This window comes from Colobus angolensis, unplaced genomic scaffold (genome assembly GCF_000951035.1).
Source record: "Colobus angolensis palliatus isolate OR3802 unplaced genomic scaffold, Cang.pa_1.0 Scaffold210, whole genome shotgun sequence".
Lineage (NCBI taxonomy): Eukaryota > Metazoa > Chordata > Mammalia > Primates > Cercopithecidae > Colobus > Colobus angolensis.
Genome location: NW_012115267.1, coordinates 1,269,274 through 1,289,181, shown reverse-complemented (window position 1 = coordinate 1,289,181; position 19,908 = coordinate 1,269,274). Strand labels below are relative to the sequence as shown.

The 19,908-nt window shown below is 42.9% G+C and overlaps 1 protein-coding gene across 4 annotated transcripts in view; it reads left to right on the top strand.

Moving 5' to 3' along the window:
• Positions 1–5,472, top strand: part of PPP1R3B (protein phosphatase 1, regulatory subunit 3B) — an 11,452-nt gene extending 5,980 nt beyond the window's left edge. For 2 of the 4 annotated variants that reach the window (XM_011942807.1, XM_011942806.1), the window contains exon 2: positions 3,691–5,472. In XM_011942807.1, the coding sequence (XP_011798197.1) occupies positions 3,708–4,565 (858 nt within the window). In that variant the 5' untranslated portion in view covers positions 3,691–3,707 and the 3' untranslated portion in view covers positions 4,566–5,472. Of the gene's footprint in view, positions 1–3,682 lie in introns of all 4 variants that reach the window. The other 2 variants (XM_011942809.1, XM_011942805.1) reach the window with 1 other exon arrangement.
• The last annotated feature ends 14,436 nt before the right edge of the window (positions 5,473–19,908 follow it).

The window sequence follows — 19,908 nt, the reverse complement described above, 5'->3', positions numbered from 1 at the left end:
GCACCTGTAGTCCCAGCTACTCGGGAGGCTGAGGCAGGAGGATGGCATAAACCCGGGAGGCGGAGCTTGCAGTGAGCCGAGATCCGGCCACTGCACTCCAGCCTGGGCGACAGAGTGAGACTCCATCTCAAAAAAAAAAAAGAAAAAAAGAAAATCGGAGCATAAGTGGACCTGCAAAGTTCAAACTCATGTCATTGAAGGGTCAAATGCATTTTTTCACCCCAAGTCTAGTTTCTACGTACAATTTTATCTTCTCTCTCGCTCTCTCTCTCTCTATATAGACATAAATGTAAGTATAATTTTTTCATTTCATTTAAATCTTTTTTAAAAATAATGGCTTTAATGATGATATAAAATTATATCACATGGGCTGGGCTTGGTGGCTCACACCTGTAATCCCAGCACTTTGGGAGGCCGAGGCGGTGGATCACCTGAGGTCAGGAGTTTGAGACCAGCTTGGCCAACATGGTGAAACCCCGTCTCTACTAAAAATACAAAAATTAGCTGGGCGCGGTGGCGGACTCCTGTAATCCCAGCTACTCGAAAGACTAAGGCAGGAGAATCGCTTGAACCCAGGAGGTAGAGGTTGCAGTGAACCGAGATCCTGCCGTTGCAATCCAGCCTGGGCGACCGGAGTGAAATTCTGTCTCAAAAAAGGAAAAAATAATAACAATAAAAATAAAAGTACATCACATGGATGTGGTACATTTGATTTAACCAGGTACCTGTTAATGGTCATCTAGGTTATTTTGTCATCTTTTTTCCGCCTATAATGTGGCATTGAACATCGTAGTACCTTCACCTCCATGTGTTTTTAATTCTTAGGATAAATGTCTCTATGTGATGTTAGAATGAAAAATGATAAAAAAAAAATTAGAAAGGTCGTGCCAATTTAGACTAATGAAAATATTTGCATTGGTTGGGCACAGTGGCTCATACCTGTAAATCCCAGCATTTTGGGAGGCCGAGATGGGAGCACTGCTTGAGTCCAGGAATTCAAGACTGGCCTGGGCAACACAGTGAGACCTCGTCTCTACAAAAAATGTTTTTTAAAAATTAGCTGGACATGGTGGCTTGTGCCTGTGGTCCTAGCTACTTGGGAGGCTGAGGTGGAAGGACTGCTTGAGCCCAGGAGGTGGAGGCTGCCATATGCCATGTTCATACCACTTCACTCCAGCCTAGGTGACAGAGTAAGACCCAATCTCAAAAGAAAAAAAAGAAAAAGCTTGCATTATCTTTTAAATTTTTTTCCTAATTCAATAAACAAAAAACAGACATTGTTTCTCATCTACACTTCTTAAATTAATGGTAAGGTTGAACATTTTGCATATTTATAGGCCACTTTAAAATTTTTTTTCCTGAATTTTCTATTCACATTCTTTGCTTATTTTTCTATGTGGAATATTTGACTTTATTGCTTTGTAAGAACACTTTACATATTAAGGTATTAGCTCTGCTGCTATGCTTATTGTAAAATATTTTCACAGTTTGTCTTTAATCTTTTTTTGTTTTACTTATCATTTTTACTTATAGAAAATATAGTTTTTGTTAACTCAGATTTTACCTTGTTTATCATGATTCTATTTGCTTTTTATTCTTATAGAGCCAATTTTTTACTTGTGGATAAAACACATATTCACCTATGTTAAAGGCTTAAAAATACTAAATTGCTGGTTGTTTTTATTTTATTTATTTTTATTTTTTGAGACGGAGTCTTGCCCTGTCACCCAGGCTGGAGTATGTGATCTCTGCACACTGCAGCCTCCGCCTCCTGGGTTCAAGCAATTCTGCTGTCTCAGCCTCCAGAGCAGCTGGGACTACAGGTGCACGCCACCATGCCCGGTTAATTTTTGTAACTTTAGTAGAGATGGGGTTTCACCATATTGGTCAGGCTGGTCTCGAACTCCTGACCTCAGATGATCCACCTGCCCAGCCCCCCAGCATGCTGGGATTACAGGTGTGAGCCCCCGCCCCTGGCCTGCTGATTCTTTTTCAAAGAACGGTATCCTGACATTAAAAACCTACCATAAGCTTAATGAAAGCAGGTTTGTGTCTGTCTTCACTATTGAATCCCAGTGTCTTGCTCGACGCCTGGCATATAGGAAACACCCAATCTGTATTTGTGGGATGAGTCCATTTCATTTTATCAGATTATAGCAAATATAAAGCCACAATGAGATGTCACGTCACACCCGTTAGGATGGCTATTTTCAAAAAGACCAAAGAAAATAAGTATTGGCAAAGACGTGGAGAAAAGGGAACCCTTGTCTTGTCTCCTGTTGGTGGGAATGTAAATTAGTACAGCCATTATGGAAAATAGTAGGGAGGCTCCTCAAAAACCCATAACTAGAACTACTCTATGACCCGGCAATCCTACTACAGGACATATATCCAAAGGAATTGAAGTCAGTGTATCAGAGAGTTATCTGCACTCTTATGTTCATTGTAGCATTATTCACCAAGCCAAGATAAGGAGTCAACCTAAGTGCCCATCATTAGATGAGTGAATAAAGAAAACATGGCATATAAACACAGGGGAATACTATTCCACCTGAAAAAAGAAGGAAATCCTGTCATTTGTGCCAACATAGATGAAACTGGAGGATGTTAAGCGAGTAAGTCAGACACAGAACGACAAAGACAGCATGATCTCACTAATACGTTGAATCTGAAAAAGTCAAACTCATAGAACCAGAGAGTACAATGGTGGCTACCAGAAGCTGGGGGTGGAGGGACTGGAGAGGTATCCTTTGGCCAAAGGATACAAAATTTCAGGTAGACAGGGAGGAATACATTCAAGAGTACAATATGGTGCCTATACTTAGTAATGATATGTTATATACTTGAAAATTGCTGAGAGTGGATTGTAAGTGTTCTCACTGCAAAAAAAGTATGATATAATGCATGTTAAATAGCTCGATTTAGCCATTCCACAATGTATACGTATATGGAAACATGTTGTACACCATAAGAATATACAATTTTTACTTCTCAATTAATAAAATGTGGCCAGAGAGGCTCACACCTGTCATCCCAGCACTTTGGGAGGCCAAGGCAGGAGGATGGATTGAGCCAGGAGTGCGAGACCAGCCTGGGCAATGTAGTGAGACCTGTCTCTACGAAAATTTTTTAAAATTAGCCAAGCGTGGTGACTTGCGCCTGTGGTCCCACTTACTTGGGAGGCTGAGGTGGGAGGATCATTTGAGCCTGGGAGGTCGAGGCTGCAGTGAGCTGTGATCACGCCACTGTGCTCCAGCCTGGGCGACGGAGCGAGACGCTGTCTCAAAAAATACGTAAATAAATAGCGTCTATCTGTGGAAGACACCTTTTGAGTCATATAGGTTTGGGAAATCTTAAAACAGTATATGCCCTTTTAATTATCCTCTGTGGCACATTAGCCAACAGAAGGCCCCAAGAAATGCTGACCAAAAAACCTGTGCATTTAGTTTTAAAACTGGTGGGTTTCTTACTCTTTTGTTTGTTTTAACCTTGAACGCCACCCCTCAACTCGTCCCCCCCCACAAACCCGTGTTGTGCTGGACCACACCAGAGTTAATCCTGACCTGTAGCCATGTGGGCAGAGATAAAAGGAAATATTGTTTGCCAGTCCCTGCTGGAATGATGCCTTTACACACCTGTCTGATCTGATCGCTCTGCTGTTTTCTTTCTTCTCCCTTTCCAGGGTTCTAGCCTATTCATCTAGCCCCATGATGGCTGTGGACATCGAGTACAGATACAACTGCATGGCTCCTTCCTTGCGCCGAGAGAGGTTTGCCTTTAAGATCTCACCAAAGCCCAGCAAACCACTGAGGCCTTGTATTCAGCTGAGCAGCAAGAATGAAGCCAGTGGAATGGTGGCCCCGGCTGTCCAGGAGAAGAAGGTGAAAAAGCGGGTGTCCTTCGCAGACAACCAAGGGCTGGCCTTGACAATGGTCAAAGTGTTCTCAGAATTCGATGACCCGCTAGATATCCCATTCAACATCACCGAGCTCCTAGACAGCATTGTGAGCTTGACGACAGCAGAGAGCGAGAGCTTTGTTCTGGATTTTTCCCAGCCCTCTGCAGATTACTTAGACTTTAGAAATCGACTTCAGGCTGACCACGTCTGCCTTGAGAACTGTGTGCTCAAGGACAGGGCCATTGCAGGCACTGTGAAGGTTCAGAACCTTGCATTTGAGAAGACCGTGAAAATAAGGATGACGTTTGACACCTGGAAGAGCTACACAGACTTTCCTTGTCAGTACGTGAAGGACACTTACGCTGGTTCAGACAGGGACACGTTCTCCTTCGATATCAGCTTGCCCGAGAAGATACAGTCTTATGAAAGAATGGAGTTTGCTGTGTACTACGAGTGCAATGGACAGACGCACTGGGACAGCAACAGAGGCAAGAACTATAGGATCATCCGGGCGGAGTTAAAATCTACCCAGGGAACGACCAAACCCCACAATGGACCGGATTTGGGAATATCCTTTGACCAATTTGGAAGCCCTCGGTGTTCCTATGGTCTGTTTCCAGAGTGGCCAAGTTACTTCGGATACGAAAAGCTAGGGCCCTACTACTAGTGACTGCGGGTGACAGGGCGTGGCAGAGCTGCCGCAGACAAGCCTAGCTCTGCTCACCGTGCAGTGCAGATGGAAGGCCAGGGAGGAGCAAAGTGGAACTTCCATGAGGCCCAGTGTGGGAAAATAAAAGGATCCTCTTCACTTCTTTCTTAAACCAGCAAATCCAGCCAGGTTCAGATTACACAATTGGTGTCTCACTCAAAGAAGCGCTGGTGGCTGGCGCGCTTTGGCACTGGGGCAGCCACGAGAGTCTGTGCAGGTCTGTGTTGGAAAGGGTATGGATGGGAACCAAGCCTGTGCCAGTGCTGATGAAGCTGTAGGAGCTGAGGAAGCTGGAAGGATCTCTCCTCTGCTCTCCACTCAGAGGTGGGACATCAGTCGCCAAAAGCCGCCAGCCCCAGCCACCTCGCGTCGGACCCTCACGGTTCGTCGTGTTCATCTTTGGGTGCTCTCTGCCAGCCAGGCCTTTCCTGCAAGCTGCTGCTTCCCCGTCCACGTGTCTGTCTGTGCTGTGACACACTGACCTGACGCACATTTCCAATGCAGCTGCAGAAGAGAAATGGGATTGGCTCTTGTTTTCTGAAAGTTCATCTTTTCCATTTTGTGTTTTTCCACAATTGATCTGACGTTCAGGAAAAGATAATAAAGGCAAAATAGTTGGTGATTGAGACAGGCATTTCCTCCCCGCTCCTTTGACCCCGCAGATATATTCCAGCGGAGAGCAACACACCGGTCATCGAAACTCACTGGCTCCTGTGCGGGGGCGCAGATTGCAGGGTTCTGACCAGGCAGGACAGTCATGAGTGGGGACATTTCCGCTTCTCCTCTTGCCTTCTAGGGGGAGCTTTCTAAGTCCCCACATTTACCCTGAATCACCGGAAAAATCTGATTTTTCCCTGGAAAGCTCAATGACAAGATTTGTTTTAACTTACTTGGCTGGTTTCATTCTTTACGAAAGAATTTTGGATCTCCCTTTCTGAAGAGTCGTCTTTTCTGCTGTGTTTAGGACATTTGATTTGCAGATCCAATATCTCCTCAAAACCTTCAGAAAATGGTTTTATCTTGACTGTGATTTACAATATCTAGAACACTTTACCGGCACCCAGGGACATGGATTTGGGTGTTCTTATTTATGGTGTGTATGGAAAGGGATAGGGGAGAAAAACCTCACCCGAGTTCTTATAGGTTATTTTAAATGTTTGCCAACTCTGAAATTGCAGAGATTCATTGTTCTTAACTATATTGGACTAAAGCCTGTTGGTTAGTGCTGTTGTAAAAGAGACCTCCAGGGCCGAGTGTGGTAGCTCATACCTGTAATCTCTGCACTTTGGGAGGCCGCGGCGGGCAGATCACCTGAGGTCAGGCGTTCAAGACCAGCCTGGCCAACATGGTGCAACCCCATCTGTACTAAAAATACAAAATTTAGCTGAGTGTGATGGCAGGGGCCTGTAATCCAGCTACTCGGGAGGCTGAGGCAGGAGAATCACTTGAACCCGGGAGGTGGAGGTTGCAGTGAGCCAAGATCATCATGTCACTGCATTCCAGCCTGAGCAACATAGTGAAACTGTGTCTCAAAAAAAAGAGAGACCTTTGGGACAATCATTATCAGATAGACCCCAAACCTGTGATTTTTCTTGGGTAAGATTGGTGTTTACCTAGGGGTGCTTTAAAAATATATTTTTACATGTATATTTGTAGGAAACTGTTTTTTTTTTTTTCTTTCTATTTTTGTTTTGGGAGTTTGGTTAAATGACTCTTTTATTTTCTGTTTTGCCTGATCTTACTAAAGTGAAGTTTTCCTAAGGCAAGCAAGAAGAGGAGTGGAAGCACAGTTGCCTGGATTTGGAGGCACAGCTCTTAGGCTTTGCAAGCTAAGAGTCTTGTGCTTGGGTTTTCCAGATTAATTTGAAAAGACCTCCCATTGGTGGCTTTGTACATAACCAACAGGCAGATATTGAGTGCCTTGGCTCCTGGAGTTTCGTGGTTGGGTTAGGTTGTTTTTGTTGTTGGTGGTGTTTTGTTTTGTTTTTGTTTTCATTTTTGAAGTTTAACATGCCTTGACTGTTTAAATACTCTTAAATGCTATTCAATGTAATTCTTATTCCTAAAACTGGCTGTTCTTAGCCTGAATTCTAATGCTTTGTTTTTTTGTACCTCTCCCAGGTGGATAACACTCTAGGATTACATGATAATATAATTTTAGGGGAAATCACATTTTTACCTTACGCTGTTACTGGGCAGAACCATGTTTTATGTAAACATACCAGATATCGGGTAAGAGATAGTACTTTAAATATTGTAAATTTGGTGATCAGAACTATTAATAGCATAAATCGAACTCAAATGGAACAAAACTATTTCATGTAGGTCCTGAATTTTACTTTGCATTAAAAAGTGCCCTCCCCACAATGCAGGAAAGGCACAGAGTGTGCTGGCATTGACATGTTACCCAACTACAGATCATTCTGTGTTCATAAGAAAAAGGCCTGCAGTGACTCTGTTTAATAAAGTCAGTTTAATTTTATCTAATAATGATCTTAAGACATTCCCACGTCAAAATTTGAAATATGAGAATTCAGTGATAACTATCTCTTCTAACGCAGCCGTAAACCCTCCCCACTACCCGTCTTTCTCCCAGCTCACCCTGGCTTTTTTTGCTGGGGGCGCTGGTTGCAAGACCCCAGCCAGCACACCTGGGATGCTCATCCCACCGCACAGTTCAGAAGGCAAGTCCTCACCTGCTCGCGGAGACCCTTCTTCTTCAATAAAAGACGCTACTTGCCTGGCTTTCCTCATCATAGCTGTCATTCAGTGATGTATGGGGGTCTGAAAAATACTGCCTTCTATCTGGCTTCTGTTTACCACTCGCTCCCCTGCTACCCTCCTGCCACAAACAGTCTTTTTCCTTTTGGCCCAGTTCTGTCCCGTGAAATTCTCAGATGGCCTCAGGAGCTGCACTGATGGCTTCTCTCCTTGTTTGATAGCTCTTCATCAGTAGATAAGCCTACACACTTCAGAGGGTGACAGGTTCCTTAGCTGGAGACTTCATTGCAGCCTAACTTGTAGATTTGCCTTCAGACAGCTCTTGGTTATGGTAACAAGTGACCGTCGAGTTCCAGAATCTTTCCCAGGTTGCCCCAGAAAGACCAGCCACCTGTCACAGGTGCAGCTGTCCGGGAACAGGGAAGCAACTTCATTTTTGTTTTATATTTATTCCCTCAAGTGCCCTGCGGAGCATTTGCCGGCTGGGTACAATAAATAAGCTGGACTATATAAAGATAATTAATAAATAAGCTTTCAGTATCTCTTGGAAGACATGAAGCATTTGAGTGGGTTTCTTTATTTAAAAAATTGTTGTTCTACTGGAGCTGATGAGAAATAATGGAGCCATGCAGTTCTCCAGAAATTAAAACAATTTCAGAGTCAATGGTAGAATTTAATTTACCTCTAAGATTTCATTTTAATGGTGGTAAAATATGATACATTTTTAGAAGATGTCAATTTGGAACTGTTAGGAGATTGCTTTGTGGTTTTGATCTTTTCAAACCATTTTCTTTCTGAAAAAAGGCATTAGTTGTAGTCACATGGACATTAAGTGGGCCATATATGCTTACCAATCAAGAAAGTGTTCATGTTTTTTGGAACTGCCCATTTTCTGGATCTTCCCTCTCGATGGATAGGGGATGAAAACCTTGGTTGCCTTTTATTTGTTTCCTCTTCTAGAATTTCTCACCTGAATGTAGTCCTGGGAGAGTCCCGATCACGTCTCTCCTGACATGTTCACTGAAATTGGAGACAAGAAGTTACATGGATAATGGGATCCTGCAGGGTCACACGAAGACAATTTGGCAGCTTATCTTAATTTCCTGCAGTGAGACAACACATCTGGAACTGGGAAGGACAGCTGTTGTTACGGGCAGTTTTTCCTGGTCATGGCTGTAAAGCTCTGCAACCCACGTTGTAAAGCTGTGAATGTTTTCAGTCTTGTTGACGAGTTTTTAGAGACTGCTGGACCTCTGAGGGCTTTGAGAGTGCAGCTGTGAGGATGTTTCGCTTTTACTTCAATGCGAATGTAGAACCAAGGACTCATCTTCATTTTATACCTAAAAGTGCCTTGTCAAGAAATTTCTGCATGTTTTAAAAGATAAATATTTTTGTACACAAAGTTCAAGGGGAAATGCACTTTAAAAATCCCACGAATGGATGCGTTTTTTGTGTGGTATGAGAGGTCTGTTTGTATCTCAAGAGCAAAAATGTAATAAAGGAAGACAAAACAAAACTGAAACTGCCCTTCTATTCTTAGAGCCAGAGTAAGTGGAGAAATATTTCAAATCGATATGTTTCCACATATCGAGCTTAGGTTTCCAAAGAAAAAGCTCACAGTCAATGTCTGAGTTAAAGGTGCAAGGCAGAGAGGAGATAATTGCTTTTTTTAAGTTGTCACATCTTAGCTGAGAAGGTAAGTTTTAGGGAAGAGATACAGGAGCTACTGTTACTCTGCACCCATTTTTAATCACCCTAGGTCACAGGCATTCTTACCCTGTCATTTGCACCTGAAGTCCAGTGCAGACAGATGTATTCAAACAAAAGCAGGAAAACTGTAAGTGGCTATTACAGCTTTTCACTGCTTGAGCAAACAAACTGTAACCAGCAAAACAAAACAGCCCCTGATAGGTAGTGGATATTCACCCAAAGTGAGACGTGAGATTTCCAGAGCTGCTTTTTTCCAAAGTTCAAGACAAGATGCAGGCAGAGTGGGCTGGGAAACTGCATCTCGAAGATCCATGTCGACAAGTCCTCTGCCACCCTGGGGAAGTGGGCGGTGGCTCTAGTGGAAAGGCAGAGTGTATTAAAGTTTAGCAGCTAGTGTGCAGACGTGAAAAGTGAGCTCCATACATCACTTTCTCCAGATGTTTACGCTCTGCCCACAATTTGCCTTCACATGCGGTTTTAATAATCATTACCTAATCGTAAGTTGTGAGACCAACACCTCAGGGATGTCTGGAATAAAAACAACATAAGAAAAAAACACTTTTCTAGAGCAATGTCCCAGAATGGCAAATGTCCACCTCTGAGTAACTGAATTGAACATTTACCGCTCGGCTTCCATATACGAAGCAGTGCCAGGTGCTTTTGCCCCAACTCCCACAAAGGACATTCGCATGTTCTGAGTAACGCCTCTGGTGAGCATGGACAGCCACTGGAAGGCATTGGAATTCAGGAAGTCTGGCTTCCAATCCAAGCTCTGCCACCGGCCTCTTCGGCCTCCCATCTCCTGTCAGTGGCTCTACTGAAGAGGCCCGGAGCATGTTGAGTAGGAATAAGGTAACCAGGGGCTCTAGCAGTGCCCTGAATGCTTTTGAGAGTCAGCCAACATGTTCATTTTTAAGAGGTTTCTAAATATAGACTCTCATAAGAAGCACCTTGTACACTATTCGTGTCCTCTCCAGGAATCACGCGAGTGAATCACATTCCAGACACTCGCTTGGACTTCATCACATCCTCAGTGACTGGGCTGGAAGAAGTGTCACAGAGCTCTCTTTTTATGGGTGAAGAGAGGAAGGTGGCTGGGCACAGTGAGCTGGGCTGACATCTGCAATCCCAGCACCTTGGGAGGATTGCTTGAGGCTAGGAATTCGAGACCAGCCTGGGCAACATAGTGAGACCCCATCTCTACAAAAAAAAAAAAACATTAATAGCTGGGTGTGGTACCATGTCTATATACCAGCTATTCAGGGGGCTGAGGCAGGAAGATGACTTGAATTAGGAGTTCGAGGCTTCAGTGAGCTGTGATTGTACCACTGCTCTCTAGCCTGGGCAACAGCATGAGACTGTCTCAAAAAAAAAAAAGAGAGAAAGAGGGAGGGAGAGACAAAGGTCCTGAGTGAGCTTCTTCGAGTCCAGAGCCCATCAATGACTGAGCCAGGAGAATGACACAGGTCCTTTTTCCAAGAACTGTCCCTGTGAACCAGAAACAATCTCACAGAGCTGAGAGACCACGATGGTGATTCTCAAAAATTGTCCCTCATGCTGGAGAGATACAGTTCCCCGGAGAGAACAGAATCATTTTTATACAGGAAAAGTCACATCCCTCCCAAGGCTTCCTCAGTATGTACCAGGACCACAGACCGCGTCGAAGTATGAAAATTAGAATGAAATGATGTGGGTCTCTGAGGGCCTGATTCAACCTCAGGCTAAATTGGTGGAAGCAAACCACCGAGGAACCGTAGCTAGCGGGGCATTCCAGGAGAGAGGCAGAGTTCTTGGCGGCAGCGTTCCCTTCCACCAGAATAGAAACCCTCTGTGGCAGGGAAAGGCTTTAACTAAACCTCATTCCTTCTTATCACCTTCCCTTGGAGGAGAAGAGAGGGAATCTCAACAGATGCCCTTTGCTTTCTGCATGGGATTCTCTGGTATGTGACATGCTTGCATTGATGTTCATTCCACAAACACTGCTTTGCCTCTCCAGCACTGGGCGGCCCGGCGTTGGGCCTTGGATTTGGCAAAGGTAGGATGAGGATGCAGAATCGTCAACATTCTTTGGGGCCAAAGACATCAATAATGATCCAAGATCCCAGCCTTCTACCCAAAGCTACCAGATCAAGTGGCCAGGCTGGGGGTCAGCAACCTTTTCCTGTAAAGCACCAGGTAGTGAATATTTTAGGTGTTGTGGGCCACATGTGGTCTCTGTCACATATTTATTTTTATTTAAATGCCCTTTAAAAATGTAAACACCATTCTTCGCTCGTGGGTCATACTAAAGCAGGGCCTGGGCAGACTTTGTCCCTCAGGCCGTGGTTCGCCAACCCCAAGCAAGAGTCACATAGGAAGACAATTGAGAGCTGACTTGCTGAAGTGTTGAGTCCGTAGGTTATTTTCAATGGCTTTCTTTCTTTTCTTTTTAAGATCGTATAATTTATGATCTCATCTGGGACGCTTTCGAGAATGAATAAGGATCCTTTGAGTTAGCCGGAAGCTCACCAGTGTATACTAGGGCAAAACCGACGGCACGACTGCTGTCCGAGCTCACCTTTCCCGGTCCTTTGGGATCTTCTCAGACCTCTAGAGAGCTCGGAAAGCCCAGGCTGGTCCTGTGCTGGGAATCGGTTCTGGCTGGATTGTGCTTTTTTTGGATGGGTTCTCATGGACTGGTGATTTAGTCTGTGGTTTAGATGTGTTTGTATTGGTTGGCTTTCCTTTCCTAATTGTAGTGCTGGTGGCCAAAAGCCCTCTGGAAATTTCAGCCAATTCACTCTTAACAGTAGCTTCTTTAGGAGGAAAGGGGTGATTCACGCTTTGGGCTTATTTCCTACCAGTGCTTTTCCCCCACTTCTCCCCCATGCTCAACAAATCGAGACTGGCCAAGCTCCCGAGGAAGCTGCTCGTTGTGGACAGAGACATTGAGACTGGATCTTGCAATATTCCAAAACCCAAGTCCCCAGAAAGTAACATCAAAGCGCTCCTGGGAATTTAACTAACTCCAGGATCTCAGCTCCTCTTTCTCTAGCCCAGCAAGTTCAAGAGTGCTTAATTAAGCACCGCAGGAGACCAAAGAGGTAGAAATTCATCTCCGAAGTGCTCTCCCTGGGCCCTGGCCCTGAGGTCCCCCATGCTTTCCTGGTGGCACCATGAGGGGCAGGCACACATGCTCTTCCCTTTCATCTCTGTTGCCTCCTCTGGCTGGTATTTACCATTACTCCCATGCTGAAGCTGGGTCTGTAATGCCGAGGACCCTAACATTAGTGCTGAGGGGTCTTGGAAAGGTTTCAGGAAGCCCCCACATATCAAAGGGGAGCTCTTCACCACCAAAGGAGGGTTAGTTTTCCAGCATCCATCCAAACACCACACATCACCACTTGCACTGCTAGAGCTGATGAGGAAGAAAAACCAGTCACTGCTTCAGCCGGGCTCCCTTCCAGAGTCACCACGTGGATTGCCTTCTGGTCAACATCTTGGTCTCATCTGAATGTGGAATAAGGCAGGTGAAATTTCACTGATTTTATTATTATCACGCCATTTTATTACAAATTATTATATTCTTAATTCTTCATCATTAGTCAATTTATCGAACCTATTACTGAAAGATTTCTCCAATTTTTTTTTTCATGTAGAGTCTTGCTGTGTCACCCAGGCTGGAGTGCAGTGGCGCAATCTTGGCTCGCTGCAACTGCCACCTCCCATCTCCCAAATATTTTCATAAGATCTTTTTGAACACTGCTTTGCACATTTGCTCATGCTACTAAGTATTTGTTCACACAAATTTTCCAGGGGCTTTTCTCATCGATTGATCAATCACCTGACCACCTTGGGCTCTCATCGCTTCTGTTAGTCACACACTATATCACACACACAGACTTTGAAAACAAACATTTTTCAAACAGTATTTTCTCCAGAAAAAAGTCCCTCTCACTCTGGTTGATTTTCCTGCTTTGAAATATCATGGCTTTGCCCCAGGGCTTCTGTAAGGCAGGACACACCCTGTCCTCCCTGGGCAAGCAACATTGAATCAATGACATTCTGCTGTCAGTGGCAGGAGCCAGAGAGACAGTGACGGGAGCACTCATTGCAGCCCTCCAGGACACCGGTCCCACCTCATCTCAGCCTCTGCACTCCCTCCCCAGACAGGGAATGCACAGGCCCAGGTCTCCAGCTGCAACCTCAGTTCTGTGCAGCTGAACTCAGACAGGAGCCACTGGTGGTTTTCTAACATTTTATGAAGCCATGGAATCTGTTCTAAAACCAAATCCAATGTGAAGCCATGGACAAGTAGGTAGAAAACAGGCTGCCCAAGATAGAAACTGCACCCATTCCCCCTCCCTGAAGCATCTCCTGAGAGCCCCAGGGCCCCAGAAATATGCGTGCAAACCCTTTCCTTCCAACAGAGGAATTCCACTCTCCTGCCTCCTGAATGTGGTTGAAGGATATTCTATAGAAAAAGGCAAAAGCAAGTGAACAAGCAAAACCTCCATGGGAAGGAAATACAGCTGTGGACCCCAAAGTAAATGTGGACTCTGGTTGCGTTTTCCTTCTGTTCTCAAGGATAATTATCATGTCCTTTCACACATGAAAAAAATATTGGCTTGTTCACACAGAACCACGCTTGAGCTACCTATTATACATATGTGATTTATATTTACATTCATATATTAAACCACTTGACAGAGCAACGTCTATTCCACACTAATAATAACACATACAACAAAATTATTGAATGCCTTAATGGGCAAGGGTATGACTGGGACTAAGTACTCTATGGCAATGTAGAAAGAGAAGGCATGTCATTGTCACCAAGCCATTTAGAATCCTCCAATAGTTATTTTAGTCTTTGCCCAAATTATCCATTTTTTACTCCATTTGCTTGCATCTAAGACCAGAGAGTCCTCACGTTTCCTTTTTAAAATTTAACCTGTTGTTTTGAAATAATGGTAGATTCGCATGCAGTTGTAAGAAACAAGACAGAGAGGTTCCATGTAACATTGACTCAGTTTCCCCCATTGGTAACATCTGGCAAAACTAGAATACAGTATCACAACTATGACAGTGATGTTAATCCAGTCAGGATATAATTTTTACTTTTTTTCTGAGAGAGAGAGGGTCTTGCTGTCACCCAGGCTGGAGTGTAGTGATGCAATCATGGCTCACTGCAGCCTTAACCTCCCGGGCCCAGGCAATCCTCCCACCTCAGCCTACCAAGATGCTGGGGCCACAAGTGTGTGCCACCATGCCTGGCTAATGTTTGTATTTTTTTTTTTTAAACATAAATGGGATTTTGCCACATTACCCAGGCTGGTCTCAAACTCCTGGACTCAAGCGACCCTCCTGCCCTAGCCTCCCAAAGTGCTAGGATTACAGGCATGAGCCACTGCTCCCAGCCCCAGTCAGGACATAGAACCACAAGGATCTTTCATCTCCTTTATAACCACAGCTCCTCCCCATTGCCTGGCTTTTCTCCTCCCCCACCCCACCATGGTCCTTGACCCCTGGCAACCATGAATCTGTTCTCTATTTCTTTAATTTTGTCAGTTCAAGAATGTTATGTAAGTGGAATCCTACAGGTAAACTTTGAGGATTGACTTTCCCCGCAGCTTATTTCCATGGAGATTCATCCAAGTTGGTCCATGTATCAACAATTTGTTCTTTTTCATTGCTGAGGACTATTCCATAATACAGATTAATAATATATTGATGAGCATTTGAGTTGTGTCTAGTTTGGGTTTATTATGAATAAAGCTATTATGAACATTCATGTACAGGTGTTTGTGCAAATACACATTCTCATTTCTCTGGGATGGATGCCCAAGAGTGACATTTTTGGGTCATATGGCAGTCTCATGTTTAGTTTTATAAGAAACTACCAAACTGTTTTCTGGAGTGGCTATAACATTTTACAATGCCAGCAGTAATGTATCCAGTTTCTCTGCATTCTCGTCAGCTTTTTGTGTTGTCACTGTTTTTATTTATTTACTTAGAGACAGAGTCTCACTATGTTGTCCAGGCTGAACTTGAACTCCTGGGCTCACACAATCTTATAGGTAAGCACCCCCACACCTGACCACTGTTGTCACTACTCTTTATTTTAGCAATTCTGAAAGGCATGTAGTAACATCTCATTGTGGTTTTAATTTACATTACCTCAGTGGTTAATTATACTGAACTTTTTTGTGTGCTTGTTTGCCAAATATATATCTTATTTAGTGAAATATATGTATGTCTTTGGCCCATTTCCCAAGTAGACTGGGTTTTTTTTTCACTATTGAGTTTTGACAGATCTTTATATATGCCAGGTACTAGTCTTTTGTCGTATGTATTATTTGAAAATACTTCTCTCAGTCTGCCTTTTCATTCTCCTCACATGGACTTTCTCATAGGAAAGTTTACTTTTTATCAATTTTTTCCTTTATGGGATCACACTTCTGATATCAAGTATAAGAACTCTTTGCCTAGGCCTACATCTCAAATGTTTTTTCCTTTGTTGTCCTCCAAAAGTCTTATAGTTTTACATTTTAAATTTACAAATATGTTGCATTCTGAGTTAAATTTGATAAGGTGAGAGGTTTGGGTTGTGGTTTCTTTTTTTGCTTATACATGTCCACTTACTTCAGTACCATTTGTTGAAAAGGCTTTCTTTTGCGTCTTTGTCAATAAGCAGTTGGAGATATTTACATAGGTTGATTTATGGGTTCTTTCATATTTATACAGGTTAATTTATGGTTTCTCTATTCTGTTTCAATTATATATATGCCTATCCCTGAACAATACCATACTATCTTGAGTACTGTGGCTATATAGTAAAACCTAATATGAAGTAGAGTAATTCCTCACACTGTATTCTTTTTTTACACGTTTTTTTTTTTTTTCGAGACAGAGTCTTGCCCTGTCACCCAGGCTGGAGTGCAGTGGCGCAATCTCCGCTCACTGCAAGCTCCGCCTCCTGGGTTCATGCCATTCTCCTGCCTCAGCCTCCCCAGTAGCTGGGGCTACAGGCGCCCACCACCACACCCAGCTAATTTTTTGTATTTTTAGTAGAAACAGAGTTTCACCATGTTAGTCAGGAGATTGATGGTCTCAATCTCCTGACCTCGTGATCTGCCCGCCTTGCCCTCCCAAAGTGCTGGCATTACAGGCATGAGCCACCACACCCAGCCCCAAGACTTTTTAAATTCTAAAAAATTTTAAAAATTTTCATGTAAACTCTAGAGTAATCTTGTCTCTGTCTACAAAAACTCTTGCTAAGATTTTGATCAAAATTGCATTACATCTGTCGATCAATTTGGGAAGAATTGACTTAAAATGTTAAGTCTTTTAATCCATGAACATAGTATGCCTCTCCATTTATCTAGATCTTCTTTAATTTCTTTAATAAGCATTTTGTTATTTCCAGCACAGAAATCCTTAAGTATTTCATTTTATTTGGAGTGACTTGTGTTGTGTTCTAATTTTGGTTTCTGGATGTTCATTTTTACAAATAGAAATGCAATTAATTTTGTGTGCCAATCTTATATCCTGCAGGGTTGCTGGATTCACTTATTAATTCTAGGAGTTTTTATAGATCACTTGAGATTGTCTATGTAGATAATCATTTCATCTAAAAATAGGGGCAGTTTAATTTCTTCCTTTCCAGTCTCTACACTATTCATTTACTTCTCTTGCACTCTTGCAATAGCTAGAATTTCTAGCACCATGTTGAATAAGCGTGGTGAGAGTAGACATCCTTGCCTTGTTTCTAATCTTAGACAGGAAGCAGTCTTTCAACATGAAGCATGATGTTACCTGTAGGCTTTTAATAGCTACTCTTTATCAAGCTAAAGAAGATTTCCTTTATTACTAGTTTGCTGAGAGTTTTTATCATGAGTGGCTATTGGATTTTGTCAAATGCTTTTTCTGTGTCAATTGATATGACTGTGTGATTTTTTTCTTTCTTTGCAGTGGATTATATGGATTGATTTTTTAATATTGACCTAATAACTTTGCATACTTGAAATAAATTTTGTCATGGTATATAATTCTTTTAATATATTTCTAGATTTGATTTGCTAATATTTTGCCAGGGATTTTTGTGTCTAAGTTGATAAGCCATATTGATCTTTTTTTTTTGTATCAGTGTAATACTAGCCTCATAAGATGAAGTGATAAGCATTCCCTCCCCTTTTGTTTTCAGGAAGAAATTGTGTAGAATTATTAAATTTTCTTTAAATGTTCAATGGAATTCACCACTGAAACCTTCTGGGTCTAGAAATTTCCTTTTTGGGAGCTTTTAAATTATAGTTGAATATCTTTATTAGTTACAGGACCTAATAAGTAGTATTTTCATTAAATTTTTTTGCACACTTCTCATACATTTGAGCACTCAATAAATATTTAATCAAGTGGTTTTCTCAGTGGATTTTGCAAAGACTATTTCTAAATTAAATGGGACATCACAATAGCCAATTATATAAACTAATTCTTAGTAAAATAAAATGCTCTCATCTACTGTGCAAAGTTCTTGTTCTGTTTTTTATAGTTTCTAATAGCTTTGATATTTTAGGCAAGTCAGAACTTGCCTAAGCAAACATTTCATTAACAAACTTTTTTTATGTGTCATGTACTCTGGTATTTTCTACTCTATTCTATATTATTTTAAAAAAATTCTGATTGCAACTCATTAAATTGATTTCAGGACCCACTAATGGGCTACAACCTGCAATTTGAAAAACAATGATTTAAATATTCTCTCATATCCCTTCTACTTCATATACTTACTACTAAATGTGTCTACTGCTTTTTCCTCTTGACTACAACACAAAGCTTGTTAGACACCTACAACACTGTTATTTTGCAGTTTATTTTCAAATCACTTCCAAAGTAGATTTAAGATAGTTTATAATAAATGCAGAGTTATGTTTTTAAGGTAAAAGGGAAAAATGAGAAATGATGGAGAAAGTACTTTTCCACTTTTCAGGAATTAAAATAATTATGGAAAGAAAAGTAAAGTAACAGGAAATACAGGTGTCAAGTCATTTAGTCTAAATTACTTCTCACCGTACTTTGTTAAAAGGAGATCAGAATTTCAAAGATCAGAAGTGGTTGCTGAGAGTGGAACTGTCCAGTCATTGCAGCCCTCCTTCCATGGGACAAAAGAAAGAGGTCTTGGACAAATGTGGGACTCCTGTGGTCTGGAAGTAAAGCTGAGGTCAACAGACCATCTCTCCACCCCCAGAGCCTGAGCCTGGCTTATCCTCCTAGCTGGGAAAGCAGCAGCTGTAAGTGCTGTTTGCTGTTCTTCCTGTAATTACAAGAACAAGAAAAAGACAAAAGACAAACCTCACTGAGAAAGAGAGGTTTGAACTGTGGCCAGAGAACGGTCTTTCCACTGTTATCACAGGACACACTTTTCACTCTGTTTTCCCTGTCACTTTGCCATCCTTGTGACATTTCCCTGTCACTTTGCCTATTGTTCAGGATGTGGCCGTGATTCATAGCATTTCATGAGGTCCAAGACAAAAAACTGTAGAACCACAGATATGAAGAGATCGTGAGGTCCAACCTCCCGATTTGACAGATGCAGACAATGAGGCCCAGAGAGGTTAGAAGACTCGCTGAACATTGCACAGAGAGTTCAGGGCGGAAGCCACCCTACAGCTATGACCCTAGCTGTCCTCCCAAGCCTGGATGTCCTGCTCTTCAGCTCTGAGCTTAAAGTAGTACAATTCAGCAGCAGGGTCATTTACCCACCTATCCGGAAGTCATTCCTGCATCCACTTCTGACAGCCTATAAATCAGAGGAAGGGCGGGAGAGAGAGTAGGTGAAAGAGAAAAGGGCTTTGCTTCCTCTCCCTTGCTTAACCAGTTCAGAAGTTGACAGCTTTCAGCCATTAGTGAGGTGATGGAACACTGTGGAAAACAGATGTGAGCCCTTACCCCGTTATGGTGAATGGTCCAGCTGGGCAAAATCAAACCTTGAGTCACGGGCTAGTAATCACCTACTAATTGCAAGACACCGTGGGTGATTACACAAGCCTGCCAGACGGCCTCTTGCTCTTGAGGAGCTTACAATCAATTTGGAAGTGCAAGCAAGTACTCCTTGACCAAGTGACGGGATGTGCGAGCTCATAATAGGTAACCAGTTCTCCTTGACCGTAGAAACACATTTATTTTCCAGTTGCTAATTTCAACAGAGGGCACAACACAGGATCCCGTGATGTCTTGAATCTTATTCCAATGTCATGCTGCCCACTAGGACCAAGGTCAGGGCTGTGGGTTTCACAAAGGTGCCACAATTTCACTCATAACTGCACACAGTGGGTGGGTATCTAGAATGTGTGGAAGCAGTTACTACAAACGCTCCTATTTCTGGCAGTTATGGTTACTTTGCTCCCATCTGGTGGAGCCTGGAGACCATGTCCCCCCATCAACACGACAGCATTAATGGCATGAAAGCATTACAAACTGTGCCCCTGTGGGTGAGCACCTGCTTGTATCTCTTAGAGGGGGCTCCACTGGCATTTGAATGGGACGAGACATTGTCATGCAGGACTGCCTTGTGCACTACAGAACATTTATATCCCTGGCTCTTGCTCACCAAATGTCAGTGGGCCCCAGGCATTGTGACAACGCATAACACCCCCACGTTTCCAAATGCCCCTTGTCAGAAAAACCAATGTTCTATTTTCTCATCTTCTTTCATCAGGCATGATGCATGTCTAGACCAGTTGACAAGCATTCTGCTGATTTAGCGACATTAAAGCCAGCACTGATAGCCTTACTCCCGCTGCAAAAACCAAGGCTGACGTGCACTGCAGGATGCACAAGCACCACCCCTCCCACCCTTCTGGCCATGATTACGATCCTGAAACAGACTTAG